The sequence below is a fragment of the Homarus americanus genome, unplaced genomic scaffold (genome assembly GCF_018991925.1).
Source record: "Homarus americanus isolate GMGI-L3 unplaced genomic scaffold, GMGI_Hamer_2.0 scaffold45648, whole genome shotgun sequence".
NCBI lineage: Eukaryota > Metazoa > Arthropoda > Malacostraca > Decapoda > Nephropidae > Homarus > Homarus americanus.
Window position 1 is genome coordinate 31,679 of NW_024727971.1, and position 15,822 is coordinate 47,500.

At 45.6% G+C, this 15,822-nt stretch overlaps 1 protein-coding gene across 1 annotated transcript; it reads right to left on the reverse strand.

Annotated features, from left to right (window-relative positions):
• Window positions 1-409: 409 nt before the first annotated feature.
• On the reverse strand, window positions 410-3,129 carry LOC121865967 (extensin-like). Its single transcript, XM_042365532.1, has 2 exons — window positions 3,075-3,129; window positions 410-858 (listed from the first exon to the last, which is right to left on the reverse strand). The coding sequence occupies exons 1-2, from the start codon at window positions 3,127-3,129 to the stop codon at window positions 410-412; spliced, it is 504 nt and encodes a 167-aa protein (XP_042221466.1).
• Window positions 3,130-15,822: the final 12,693 nt, after the last annotated feature.

The following is a 15,822-nucleotide window of genomic DNA, read 5'->3' on the forward strand; positions in this document are numbered from 1 at the left end:
TGTAATAGTGTTGAAGGGGGCGAGGGAATTGACACACCCTAGCTTTGTGTAGTTTTGAGTGTGTGGAATTGAGTGTGTTGGAGATGAGTGTGTGGAGTGAGTGTGTTGGGAGTGGTGTGTGGGGTGGTGTGTTGGGGGCAGTGTGTTGGGAAGTGTTTAGGGTTGAGTGTATAGGGTGAGTGTGTTTAGGGGTGACTATCTCTGGGGGTGAAAGTGTCTCTGAGGATAAGTGTCTCTGGGGTAAGTGTCTATAAGGGTACAAAGTGTCTCTGGTGGTAAAGTGTCTCTGGGGTAGAAGATGTCTCTGGGGGTAAGTGTCTCTCTGGGGTAAGTGTCTCTGGGGATAGAGGAGTGTCTCTGGGTAGGGTGTCTCTGGGTGTTAAAGTGTCTCTGGGGGTAGGGGTGTCTCCTAGGGATGGGGAGTGTCTCTGGGGTAAGTGTCTCTAGGGGAATTGCGTGTCTCTGGGGTAAGGAGTGTCTCTGGAATTGGTGTCTCTGGGGTAAGTGTCTCTGGGGTGGGGTGTGCTCTGGGGTGGGGTGTCTCTGGTGGTAAGTGTCTTTGGAATTGAAAGTGTCTTTGGGGGTGAGTGTCTTTGAGGATAAGTGTCTCTGGGGATAAGTGTCTCTGGGGAGTTAGAATGCTCTGGGGGTAAGTGATGCTCCTGGGGATTGGGGTGTCTCTGGGTGAAGTGTCTCTGGTGTTGGGTGTCTTTGGAATTGGGGTGTGTTTGGGGATGGTGTCTCTGGGATAAGTGTCTCTGGGGGTGGGGTGTCTCTGGGGTGCAAGGAGTGTCTCTGGGGGTAAGTGTCTCTGGTGGTAAGTGTCTTTGGGGTAAGTGTCTTTGGGGATAAGTGTCTCTGGGGGTAAGTGTGTCTGAGGGTAAGTGTCTCTGAGGGTAAGTGTCTACTGCTATGTCTCTTCATTAATCTTCAAAGGCTGTTTGTCTGTCGTCTAGTAGGGCACACCTGAACTTACCTGTACACACCTTAGTCCACACACTCCCCATTGACGCCGCCACACACCTGATTAATTAAAAAGAACAGGTGAGGAAACTTGTATAAGAAACTAAACTAAGCTACCAGAGTCCTCATACCTCTATTGTTTGGCTACTTCTTGTAATATAGCCACCCCACTACCACTAGTTCTTGCAATATAACCACTCCACTACCACTAGTTCTTGCAATATAACCTCCCCACTACCACCACTGCTCCATTGGTACACTCTAGTGGTCATCATCTCTGGAGTATTGTCAATATTCTCTTCATTATTGTTTCTATTCGTCTTCCCATTCAATAACATACTCAGAAACTCATTGGGCTACATTCTGGCTATATCTGGGCTATATTTGGGCTATATTTCATGTGTTGGCTATATTCTGGCTATATTTGGGCTATATTTCATCTGTTGGCTATATTTGGGCTATATTTAACCAGTTGGCTATATTTCAACAGATGGCTATATCTACGTTATATTTCTTCAGTTTCTATATTACACTTTTACGCACTGAAACTGTCGACTTTTATTGCGGATGAAAACAATGAATAGAATTTATCAAACACTATATATTGTGTCTGTGTGTTTATTTGTAGTGACTATATATGAATGTTAAAATGAAAGGGTTAAATAGAGTTAATATAGATACGGGAATATGGGGAAACACAAACATATATTGGTTAAAATTAAAGAATGACTATATTCCCTTGTACATATAGAGGCAACAGGTATTTTTATTTTGGAGGATGAAAAGTAAATGAACTTATAAATCATTCTTCTAAGTTACTTTTTGTTATTATTTTAGGTTCAGACATTCAGTAAAGTTGTGAATGTTGAAGAGAATGTGTTAAGTACAGTTCATACACAAACACACAGACATACACACAGACACACACAAACACACAGACACACACACAGACATACACAGACACACAGACACACACACAGACACACAGACATACACACAGACATACACAAACACACAGACACACACACAGACATACACAGACACACAGACATACCACAAACACACAGACACACACACAGACATACACAGACACACAGACACACACACACAGAACACACACAGACATACACTGAACATACACACAAACACACAGACACACACACAGACACTCCACACACAAACACACAGACACACACACAGACATACACAGACACACAGACACACACACAGACACACAGACATACACACAGACATACACAAACACACAGACACACACACAGACATACACAGACACACAGACACACACACAGACATACACAGACACACAGACTCACACGTACAGTACACATGCAGGTAGTCAAGGCCTTTTATCCCTGTGAAAGACTACAAGACATCCTGTACCACGAAAGAAAGGAGATAAAATGCTCAATCTCAGTTGGATGAAGCTCCCCCGTGGGCGGCGGCGGTCTAACACAGTTGACAAGTTCCGGAACTCCAAGGCTACTGAATTTCAGACCTGAAGTTGCAGTATTTCGTGATTGGCAAGACCACGCAGGCAGGGGAGAGGGCGGAGTGGCTATTTTTCACTCCTGGGTCCGGATATCACAAAGATTCTGTTTTGGTAATTTTGTCACCCTAACTGGTGGTGCTGAGGAATGTTTCTGGTTAAAGTTTTGTTATATGTTGGGAGTCACTAACCTAACCTAACCCTAACCTAACCTAACCTAACCTAACCTAACCTAACCTAACCTAACCTAACCTAACCTAACCTAACTGGTGGTGCTGAGGAATGTTTCTGGTTAAAGTTTTGTTATATGTTGGGAGTCACTAACCTAACCTAACCCTAACCTAACCTAACTTAACCCTAACCTAACCTAACCTAACTTAACCCTAACCTAACCTAACTTAACCCTAACCTAACCTAACCTAACAATCATACACAAATTTGTTACCAATAATTAAAAAAAAGCAATAAACTAAAATATTCTCCAGGTTAATCTTATTCCTTATAAACTTTTAAGTCTTGGCGAAACTCTAACACAATCTCTAGGGGTATTTTATGAGCTTAAGTCAATAAGTTAAATACACTTCAAGATCTCTATCGGACTTACGAGCGTTTTTGAGCATCTGAGAAATTTGCCGTATTTGGTGAGTCAAGAACAACATTGTGCTCAGGCCGGGGAAAAAAGAGACTCCTTTACAGCTGCGAATATACTGAGGTTTATTGTAAGAGGAGGAGGTAGCTGTGTGTGTGTGTGGGAGAGAGAGAGAGAGAGAGAGAGAGAGAGAGAGAGAGAGAGAGAGAGAGGCCTGCCATGAAGGAGGAATGGTATATATGGATTACAGTGTTTTGCCATGTGTTTGATAGCTGTCACCCAACTTCCAACAGTCACCATACTTAATACCATACCTCCACCACTCCACCAGTCACTCATACCTCCAACAGTCACTCATAATCCCAACAATCACTCATACTTTACGTCAGTTTGCAACACCTGCAACACTCACACCAACTCAGTACGTGCAACCGTGACTCCCAAGGTATGTCAGTGTTGCCCCAGCCACCCACAGCTGTCAGGTAGAGGACTGACAGCCAGAGAGAGGCTGTCATTCTCTCTCTCTCTCTCTCTCCCGGGACGAGGCATTTTGAGAGCCGGAGTTTACGAACATTTGGTCACCTGAATTATAGACACCCCAGTTTATTTCATCCGATGGTTAAACTGTATACTGCGGACTTAACCTAACCTAACCTAACTCAGGTGGGGCTTATCATCAGGTGATCCGAATTAGTTTTCCTGTTTTGTAGTGGAGAGGGGAGGGGGGAGAGGAGTGGAGGGAGTGGAGATAAAGGTAGGGAGAATAAAGGAAGGGAGGATGATGGAGAGGGGAATGAATGTAGAAAGGGAGGGAGGAAGGAAGAAAGGGGAAGGAAGGTAGGGAGAGGTAGGTAGGGAGAGGTAGGTAGGTAGGAGAGGAGGAAAAAGGAATGGATGTAGGAAGAGAGAGAGATGGAGAGGAAGAGGATAAAGCGAGGGAAAGGGGGAGATAGGTATGGGGGGATAGGTATAGGGGGAGAGGGAGAAAGAGAACAAGGGGAGAGAAAGGGATGGAGGGAGGGAAAAGTGGAGGGATGGAGAGAGTGAGGCCAACAGTGGAGTGAGGGAAAGAGGGAGGGGGGATTGAAGTCCTTAGGGAAGGGGAGAGAGAGGGAGGGAGAGAGAGAGCACACACACACACACACACACACACACTTTGTTTACCTCTCCTCGACCTGTTGACAAACGTCGGGCTGAAACATAACTCTGTGTACAACAAACAAGTGTTATTTACCCACAAACACAGGCACACTCACACACGCCCGTCCACTTGATGAGCTCCAGTCTCTAAATAATAATAATAATACCAACACCAGCTGACAAAGACCAGAATACGACCCGGACCCACTCTCGGTTGTGTAACACGGGTTTATCACGTTCAGGGGCTCTTGTTCCTCCTTCACTGTATATCTATATATGTATACATGGCTATAGATATATACATAAAAGCAACGTGGAGGTTTATACATAGACGAGAATATACAGTATACTGACTAACCTAACCTAACCTCTCCAGGTAGCTTCGGGGCAATATTCAGGTGAAATAATCTTGGTTGCCTAATCTCTCAGGTGATACAAGCAGGTGCTCCTGATCTTCAGGTGATACAAGCAGGGGTGTCTGATCTTTCAGGTGATACAAGCAGGGGTGTCTTTGATCTTCAGGTGATACAAGCAGGGGTGTCTGATCTTCAGGTGATACAAGCAGGGGTGTCTGATCTCAGGTGATACAAGCAGGGTGTTCGATCTTCAGGTGACATACAGGGGTGTCTGATCTTCGTAAGATACAAGCAGGGGTGTCTGATCTTCAGGTGATACAAGCAGGGGTGTCTGATCTTCAGGTGATACAAGCAGGGGTGTCTGATCTTCAGGTGATACAAGCAGGGGTGTCTGATCTTCAGGTGATACAAGCAGGGGTGTCTGATCTTCAGGTGATGCAAAATTTTATCAAACGGCCTATCACTGTTCCGTTGTCAACCCTGGGATATATAGTGACAGACAGACAGACAGACAGATAGTTATATAGACAGAAAGACAGGCAGACAGAGACACAGACAGACAAACAAGAAAGAAAATGCCATTGTTAACATAAGTGATAGGTGGGTGGGCCGACTGAGGTAAGAGTTGCTGAGGACAACACCAGAGGCCAACTATGGCTGCCAACACCTTCACATTTCCCATCACCAGTAAAATATTTCATCAACCTAATTTCAAGTTCTCATCAAGCATAATAAACGTGTGTGTGTGTGTGTGTGTGTGTGTGTGTGTCATTGAACGGGTGGACTTCAGTAATAACGTGATAATTATGAACTGGTAATAATAATAACAATAATAACAATAATAATAATAATAATAATAATAATAATAATAATAATAATAATAATAATAATAATAATAATATTAATAATAATAATAATAATAATAATAATAATAATAATAATAATAATAATAATAATAATAATAATAATAATACTAATAATAATAATAATAATAATACACACACACACAATAATAATAATAATAATAATAATAATACACACACACACACACACACACACACACAATAATAATAATAATAATAATAATAATAATAATAATAATAATAATAATAATAATAATAATAATAATAATAATAATAATAATAATAATAATAATAATAATAATAATAATAATAATAATAATAATAATAATAATAATAATAATAATAATAATAATAATAATAATAATAATAATAATAATAATAATAATAATAATAATAATAATAATAATAATAATAATAATAATAATAATAATAATAATAATAATAATAATAATAATAATAATAATAATAATAATAATAATAATAATAATAATAATAATAATAAGCCCGGGTAAACAACGTCTCAAAGTCTCCCAACCAGGACGTAATTTTCCCGAGCCACAGCAGGAGGTGGAAGAGTCCCTGGGGGGGGGGGGAGGAGCATAAACAAACTCGCTATCATTTTTATTGGAACTTAACCTTAACTTCAACAGCGAGCGCGAAGGTGTTATTAAAAGCTTTCCTGGCGTTAGAGTTTCAAACTTTGATGGATTCAGCTGCACTTACCAAGTTAATGGCGATTTTTAACTTAGAAATATAAGGTAGGATTTACAGTGTATGTACGTAAAAGGGTGTGATGGAGGGAACTGATTCTCCCTCTCTCCTCCAATCATCGAAATCCAATGTTTATAGACGTAATGGTAAGTTTGTTTACATCCGAGAGTCTAGAATCTGGAATGTGTTGCCCCCAGGCGAGTAAGAGAGAGAGAGAGAGAGAGGGACCAATGCAGGAGAGAGGAGAAAGGCAGGGAGGGGCGAACTTTCGTCTGGCGTTGGGTATTTGTGGTAAAGTGTGTCATTAACTAGAAGGAAGGCGAGTTTGTTGTTGGGTTCTGATGGTTTTTTTTTTTACCTTCTCTGTAGTTGTTCAGGCACCTACCCACCCCTACCCACCCCACCCACCCACCACCCACCCACCTGCCCACCCCACCCACCACCCACCCACCCACCCACCCACCTACCTGTCCATACATCTCTTAGCCAACTAATCCATACCCCACACCCACATACACCCACATACACCTTGGGCAGTAGGAGAAACATTACATTGATCTGTTTACGGCATGACCAACACCCCTGCACCAGCGGTCGTCTCATCAGCTTTTACGATGCTCTCTCTCTCTCTCTCTCTCTCTCTCTCTCTCTTTATCATATCTATCCTCCTCCTTTATCTTTATATATATCTGATTTTACGTATTTTCTTCTTCGTTATACTCTCTCTCTCTCTCTCTCTCTCTCTCTCTCTCTCTCTCTCTCTCTCTCTCTCTCTCTCCAATTCCGCCCTCGTAAGTTACCAGTTTGTTATTGTTATTCTCTCTCTTTGCATAACTTAGTCTTCGTTCCTTATCCTCGTATTTCGTTCTCTAGTTTCTCTCGCCATTCTCTTCTCTCGTTCTGCGCCTCTTAACCACATTTTTTATTATCTCCGTCTGTCTCTCTCTTTCTTTTTTCTTTATATATTTTCTTCGTTATTTTCTCTTCTCTTAAATTTTCCTATCTCCTTATATTCATCCTCTTCCGGTACTCTTCTCTTTTGTTATCAGGATCTTCTCGTTAGTTCTTCTTCTTGCTTTTCCTCTTTTGTTTATATTTATCGTTTTTGTTTAGATACTTTTTTCGTTATTTGTGTGTCTTTCTTTCTTCCTTTCTTTATTTCTTTCTTTCTTTCTTTCATTCGTTCTTCTACTGTCTATTTATTTACCTATTTTTTCTATCTTTTTTATACTTCTTTAACTTGTTCGTATTTCTGCTCTCTCTCTCTCTCTCTCTCTCTCTCTCTCTCTCTCTCTCTCTCGTATTCTTTTAATATCTTATTTTTCGAGTCTTCTCTTCCTGCTTCAGTAATCTTTCTCCTCCCTTCCCTTCCCTTCCCTTCCCTTCTCTTCCCTTCCCCCTTTTCTTTCTTTTTGCTTTTTTTACCTGTTCCTGTGCTATTCACCTCTTTTCTTGCTTTCTATTTCATCCTCTCTCTCTCTCTCTCTATTGAGTTAAATCCATTAGGCCCATTTCTCACCCATTAACAAGACTTATCACCCATTATCACCCATTAACAAGACTTATCACCCATTATCACCCATTAACCACCCAGTTATCACCCGTTAACCACCCATTTATCACCCATTAACCACCCATTTATCACCCATTAACCACCCATTTATCACCCATTAACCACCCAGTTATCACCCATTAACCACCCATTTATCACCCATTCCACCCATTTATCACCCATTAACCACCCATTTATCACCCATTAACCACCCATTTATCACCCGTTAACCACCCATTTATCACCCGTTAACCACCCATTTATCACCAGTTAACCACCCATTTATCACCCATTAACCACCCATTTATCACCCATTAACCACCCATTTATCACCCATTCTTTACCATTCTGCACTCATGATACCCATTATCCTCAAGCCCATTAATTATCCAGTCAATCACCCCATAAATTAGCCATTCATTATCATTCAGTACACATTCACCACCCAGGAGCCACCCATCTTGATCCACCCTGCCACCCAGCTGACTACTCCGCCGTCCAGTTAACCACCCCGCCATCCAGCTAACCACCGCCATCCAGCTAACCACCCCGCCGTCCAGCTAACCACCCTGCCACCCAGCTAACCACCCCGCCACCCAGCTAACCACCCGCCACCCAGATAACCACCCTGCCGCCCACAAATTATAGCACTGTCTTGAGTAACGGGATATGATGACAGCTTCCACCCCAATTATCTAATGCTCCAGATAAGAGTGTGTAGGTACTGTCTCACTCAGGTGTGGGGCAGGTACGTCTCACTCAGGTGTGGGGCAGGTACTGTCTCACTCAGGTGTGGGGCAGGTACTTGTCTCACTCAGGTGTGGGGCAGGTACTGTCTCACTCAGGTGGGTACTGTCTCGCCAGGTGTGGGCAGGTACTGTCTCACTCAGCTGTGGGGCAAGTACTGTCTCGCTCAAGCGTGGGGCAGGTACAGTCTCGCTCAGGTGTGGGGCAGGTACTGTCTCACTCAGGTGTGGGGCAGGTACTGTCTCACTCAGGTGTGGGGCAGGTACTGTCTCGCTCAAGTGTGGGGCAGGTACTGTCTCGCTCAAGTGTGGGGCAGGTACTGTCTCGTTCAGGTGTGGGGCAGGTACTGTCTCGCTCAGGTGAGGTGTGGGTACTGTCTCGTGCAGGTGAAGGAGGAGGGGGTAGAGGGAGTGTGAAGAGGGGGAGGGAGAAGGGAGAAGGTAAGTGGTTTTGCAGGGAGGGAACAGACCGACAGACAGTGAGGAGACAAGAGGCAATGAGGGGGGAGAACAAGGAGACACCGAGGAGAGACGAGGAGACACCGAGGATAGACCGAGGGAGAGACCGAGGGATAGACCGAGGAGACACCGAGGGGAGAGACGAGGAGACACCGAGGGATAGACCGAGGAGACACCGAGGGAGAGAGACGAGGAGACACCGAGGGATAGACCAGGACAGGGACCGAGGGAGACACCGAGGGAGACACCGAGGGAGAGACCGAGGAGACACCGAGGGAGAGACGAGGGAGACACCGAGGATAGACCGGAGGAGACCGAGGGAGAGAGAACGAAGGAGACACCGAGGGAGAGACGAGGGAGACGACGGAGGACAGGACCGAGGAGAGACCGAGGAGACACCGAGGGGAGAGAAGAGGGAGACCGAGGGAGAGACGAGGGAGAGACGAGGGAGAGACGAGGAAAGACCGAGGAGAGACCGAGGAGAGACGAGGGAGAGACCGAGGGATAGACCGAGGAGAGAGAACGGAGGAGAGAACGAGGGAGACACCGAGGAGAGACGAGGAGACACCGAGGGAGACACCGAGGGAGAGACGAGGGAGACGAGGGAAAGACCGAGGATAGACCGAGGGAGAGACCGAGGGAGAGACGAGGAGAGACCGAGGGATAGACCGAGGAGAGACCAGGGAGAAGACCGAGGAGGAGAGAAGGAGAGACGAGGGAGACAGTGAGAAAGATGATGAAAATACAAAACAAATTGAAAATATCAGGTATCCCCTCGTGTGTTGCCACGCCCATACAGCTGTTGCCACGCCCATACAGCTGTTGCACTCACTCAAGTGATGCCACGCCCACATGTTTTTGCAAAACCACATATATACCGCCCCCACACATGTGTATGTTTCGGGGAAAGTTTCAGTGGTAATTTGCATTGTGTTTAATGTTTATCTCTGTTTATTTAAACCGATTAGACCCTCACCTCCTCCCCCCCCACTCTACCCCCACTCTTCCCTCTCCTTCTCCCCCTTCCACCACTCTCTTCTCACCCCTTCTCCCCTACTCCCACTCCCCATACCCCTCATTCTCTTCTTCCCATTTTCCTCTCTTCCTTCCTCTTCCCCCTCCTTCACCACGTTCTCCCCTTCCCATTTCCTCCTCGCCCCCTCAGTTTCCCTCCCCTAATCAGCCTGTAGGATCAACTTGTTATTTCCCCGTGATTAAGGGAACTGTATTAGAGGGGGGAGTTCAGGGACTAATTCGTATGTTGTTTATATATTCTACTTTCTCTCTCTCCTTCGCCCCTCTAGTTTCCGTCAATTGCCTTTCCTAACTCTCCCTTGTTTTGTCTCTCGCTTTTTTTTTTGGTTTAATTTTCCTTTGTTGTTGTTTTTATTGTTTGTTGTTGTTACTTTTGTTTTTGTTGTGAGAGTCATAGTTGTGGTGGTGCTCCTCTCCTTCCCCTTCCTTTTTCCTTCCCCTTCCCTTCCCTTCCCTTCCCTTCCCTTCCCTTCCCTTCCTTTCTCTCCTCCGTTCCTCTCCCATTCTCCTCCGTTTCCTCCCTCTCTCCTCCCTCCTTACACCCCCTACCTTCCCTCACTCCACCTCTTCCTTTCCTCCCCTTCCTTCCCCTTTCCCTTCCTCAGGTATCATGTGGCCAGACTGAAGGGTACCTCTCAGCCCTTAGCCCTGAAGGGGGACTCGGCCTCACCATACACAAGTTTGTACACTGCCTGACCCGTTCTCCCTCTTCCTTCCTCTTTCATAAGTCCTCGGACAAAATCTCAACAAATAAAATCCCACGAACCAAAATCTCCCAGAATAAAATCGCTCTAAACAGAATCCAATTGAAGAAAATCCTCAAAACAAAATCCCCTCAAAGAAAATCCCACTGAAGAATAATATCCTAAACTGAAAACCCCACCGGACGAAAAAGATTGGATTTTGTCCGGTGGGGTTATTGTCCGGTGGGGTTTTGTCCAACACCGCCACATCAACGAGTAAACATCTATCTATCAGTCTATCTCTACCTCGTCGTCTGCTCATATTCCACGCCCTCTTTTATCCATCTCTCTAGCTATCATCTTTTTCCTCACGGTTTTGTAAAGGGTGGATCAGGGAGGAGAGAGAGAGAGAGAGAGAGAGAGAGAGAGAGAGAGAGAGAGAGGTAACTGGTGAAACTATATGTACACACACACACACACACACACACACACACACACACACACACACACACATCGGTTTAGGTTAGTTAGGTTAGGATCAATAGTTCCTCCATTATTTCTAGGTAACAGCTCCATCAATATCGTTTCTCTGTGTGTCATCATCCTGAACCCGTTTGTCTTTATCAGAACCCCTGCTGGAAGGCCGGGGGTGGAGAGGGGGTGGAGAGGGGGAGGGGTTCGTCTAGGTGGTTGTCTTGGGTGGCATGTCATTGCAGGGCGGGAGGAACGCCAGACGCTACTGATTGCTAGTGCTGGCAGAGTGTTTTTACAGCTACTGCCAAAATCACAATGACCAGTTACACGTAGCAGACGTTATGGGAGGTGGGAGAATGGAGAGGGAGTTTGGTGAGTGGGAGCTGGTGGTAGGTGGGTGGGTGGGAGAGAATGGAGGGTGGGGGAGTTGGGAGAGTGGGAGGGGAGAGAGAGGATGGTGGGAGGGAGGGGGAGAGGATGAAGGGAAGGGGAGGGTGAGAGGGACGGGGGAGGAGGGGGTGAGAGGGACGGTGGAGGGAGGGTGAGAGGGACGGTGGGAAGGGAGGGTGAGAGGGACGGTGGGAGGGAGGGTGAGAGGGACGGTGGGAAGGGAGGGTGAGAGGGACGGTGGGAAGGGAGGGTGAGAGGGACGGTGAGAGGGAGGATGAGAGGGACGGGGACCTGGGTTGGAGGAGGGGTACGGGGGGAGTATTTTCAGACAGTCATAAGCTGTTAGACAGGTTTGGACAGACGGGCCGGACTGATGTAGTTATCAACACCGGTTCTGTCGGAGCCTTATTATTGCATGAACAACTTAAGATACAGAGAGATTATATATTATGACCTTAACTGTATCACGGAAGTTCACTAATAAACTCACTAACGGCAGGTGTTTACAGGTGTTTATTAACGAAGTTGTGGTCGGGATTTACGCGGTATTTTGTTCAGTGTTGTTAATTAAAAGTTAGAGGATAATTATACAGTCAATGTGTTATATCGGGATGAAGTTTTTGGCTATAAATTTCACTGGTAGATAATGATGGAACTCAGTCACTAGAATTATTTGATCGTATCAGATGCAAATCAACTTTCTGCTGTCAGTAACACCTGGATGGAGATTCTGAAAGGTTCTTACGGTTAATATTCCTCGTTGCTGATGACATAAAAATACACTTAGCTCATTTACTTAAACTAAAGAACAAAATTAACTTAACAAAAACATCAAGTTTACACTAAAATTCTACCTTAATGAATCACCTTCACTTAACACCATACATAACAAAGGGACTCAATCTTTTAATAAATTCTTTCATTTACTTTTATTTCTCAACTAAATAACTTAAGTCTTATATTAAGGTAGAGTCTCGGTGTAAATTTAATATTCTGAACACTTTATAGTCTTATCCACATTTCACACATCAAGCACTTATAATGTTACAACTCTCCGTGGTGACCGTGTTGTCTCCTCAGTGAAGCATCGGCCACATAGAGGATTAGATTCTATGTCGGGGTATTATTTAAAGCATTTGATCTGACTTTTTAAATGGTGTTAGTCTGTGCTGTAGGGTAAGGCAGTTATGTCTACGGGGCATTAAGTCGCTATAATCAGTATACATAAATATACATGATAGTCATAGAACCTTATAACTAATTTACAAATGTATCCGGATTATTGGCAGTGCATTTACACGGATATTCATATGTATTCCTAAAATTACGAGGCCACTAAAATATACATATGTATAAATAACACAAATAGGGCGGAATAATTTAAGAATCATATACATGGCCTCGATAAAACAATATAATACATAATACATAATACATATAGACTCCTTTAACTGAATTCATTAAACGATAAGGTATCACTCGCTGTACCCAGGTGTTAATGAGGTGTGTGTCTCGCAGGGCTCAGGTAACACACTCTCTACAGGTAAATCTCGGGGGCCAGAGGTAAACATGATCCCTTCGTCATCTGTTTGTTAACATAATCAGCTGTTTCTGTCAGGCGTCACTTGAAGGGGTATAGAAAACGTACACTTCATATAGTAGTTTCTTATAGAGAGCTTAGATGAATTACATAGATATTGTATATAGTTTATCCGCTTGTAGTTTGAGATAATTAGGCTACACAGGGAATTTGGTTAAGTTGAGTTTGGTTATGGTTAGGTTAGGTTAGGTTGGGGTTGGTTAGGTTAGGGGTAATTAGGTATAGTTAGATTAGGGTAGATTAGTGGGTTAGGTTAGGTTCCCCATACACTTACCTACGCTCATATACACCTCCGTACAACCCTTACACCCACCTAAACCCCCGTACACCCCAGTACACCCCTACACCCACCTACACCCACCTACACCCCTACACCCACCTACACCCCAGCACACCCCACACCACCCACACTCACCCACCCCACACCCACCCACACCCACCCACACCCCCACGCCCACCCACACCCCAGCACACCCCCACACCCACCTACACCCACCTACACCCCAGTACACCCCTACCCACTCCACACCCCTAGTACAATTCTCTTTACACCACCCGAATCCCTACACCCACCTACACCCCAGTACACCCCTACACCCACCTACACCCACCTACACCCCAGTACAATACCTCTACAAATTGGCTTCCGTCTCCTCCATTATTATTTAATTTATCAGTGACTCAAAAGATCGACCTCCCATGTACAGTTAATTTATTCTCCGCCCACACCCACACCACGCCCATGTGTCTTCTTACAGCACGCCCACACCACTCCCACTACACGCACGCCCATGTGTCTCTTATAACACGACCATGTACTACACCAACACAAGACAATGTATCTTCGTACAGCACGCCCACACGCTCCCCACGCCCACACACCTCCACGCCCACACACCCTCCACGCCCACACACCTCCCACGTCCACACACCCCCCACGCCCACACCTCCCCCCACACCCACACACTCCCCACGCCCACACATTCCCCCCACGCCCACACACCCCCACGCCCACACACCTCCCCACACCCACACACCCCCATGCCCACACACCCCCACGCCCACACACCACCCCACACCCACACACCCCCCACGTCCACACACCCCCACGCCCACACACCCCCACGCCCACACACTCCCCCACGCCCACAAACTTTCCCCACGCCCACACACCTCCAGCCCACACACCTCCCCACACCCACACACTCCCCCCACGCCCACACACTCCCCCACGCCCACACACTTCCTCCACGCCCACACACCTCCACGCCCACACTCCCCCCACGCCCACAAACTTTCCCACGCCCACACACCTCCACGCCCACACACCCCCCACACCCACACACACCCCCCACGCCCACACACTCCCCCACGCCCACACACCTCCCCACACCCACACACCCCCCCCACGCCCACACTCCCCCCACGCCCACACACCTCCACGCCCACACACCTCCCCACACCCACACTCCCCCCACGCCCACACACTCCCCCACGCCCACACACTCCTCCACGCCCACACACTCCTCCACGCCCACACACACTGTACGCCCAGGTTATGGATGTTGCTTTAATTGCTAAATCAATAGTGATGGAAATTCCGGGTAGGGAAGGGGGCCGCTCTCTCCTCCCTCACAGATTTTTCCTTAATATTTTTTTTTTGTCTTTTACAATTCTCACCTGGATGGTTTAACGCCCCTTTCTTTTACCCCACCTTTCTCTTTTGTCTTACATTTTTCTCTCTCTCTCTCTCTCTCTCTACACTATACACTGTTAGGTTGGGTTAGGTTAGGTTGGGTTAGGTTAGGTGGGTGTTGAATACATTGTAGTGAGTCATCAAGAGCACTGATGACGTGTACACACCGACGCTATATGACACCTGACACCACCTGCCCACCTTATATGACACCTGACACCACCTGCCTACGTATATATAATCACCTCCCTGACACCACCTTCCCACCCTGTACACGAGACACCTGACACCCTCCTGCCCTCATATATCTTTCATCTGACACCACCTGTCCACCTCACACGACACCTGACACCACCTGGCCACCTGACGCGGCCCCTGATGCATGTTGGTGTCCCATAACTCAAAGGACCAAAGTCATTATCGTGAGGCTGACGGAGGAAAACAAACTGAAAGCAGGTGTAAATTTGCATATTGTCAGGTGGAAAAGGTGTGAAGAATGGTATACATGCATACACACACACACACACACACAAACACACACACACACACACACACACACACACACACACACACACACACACACACACACACACTTCCCCCCCACTTCATTTTTACGCTCTGGGATGAGACAGTGCCCTCTCTGGCGAATCAGACAGCGCCTGACGAACCATCACCATCAACATGACACTTAGCTTCTCAGAGACCAGGTATCAGCCTCCTAAGATCTCGTAAGACAAGTTCTGGATTCTTAAAAAATGATTCTCAAAGTGGATAGTTTCCTTCAACCATGATAGTTAATTTCTCGTGGCCAATGTTTCGATTCTTAAAACTATGTTACGTGATTTTTTTTGTCTATAAAGGGAACAAGATAATGGCATCAGGCACACTTGGAAAATATCTTATGTTGTTAATTTCACTCACACTACTAAGATACCGTAAGATAGGGTGAGAATAACAGCATAGTGTTTACGATAATTTTTGTTTTTTTTCTCTTTAGTGTAAATTAAACAAAAAGTTATCTATATAGGTAAGAGTCGAGTCTCAGTACAATATGGTCG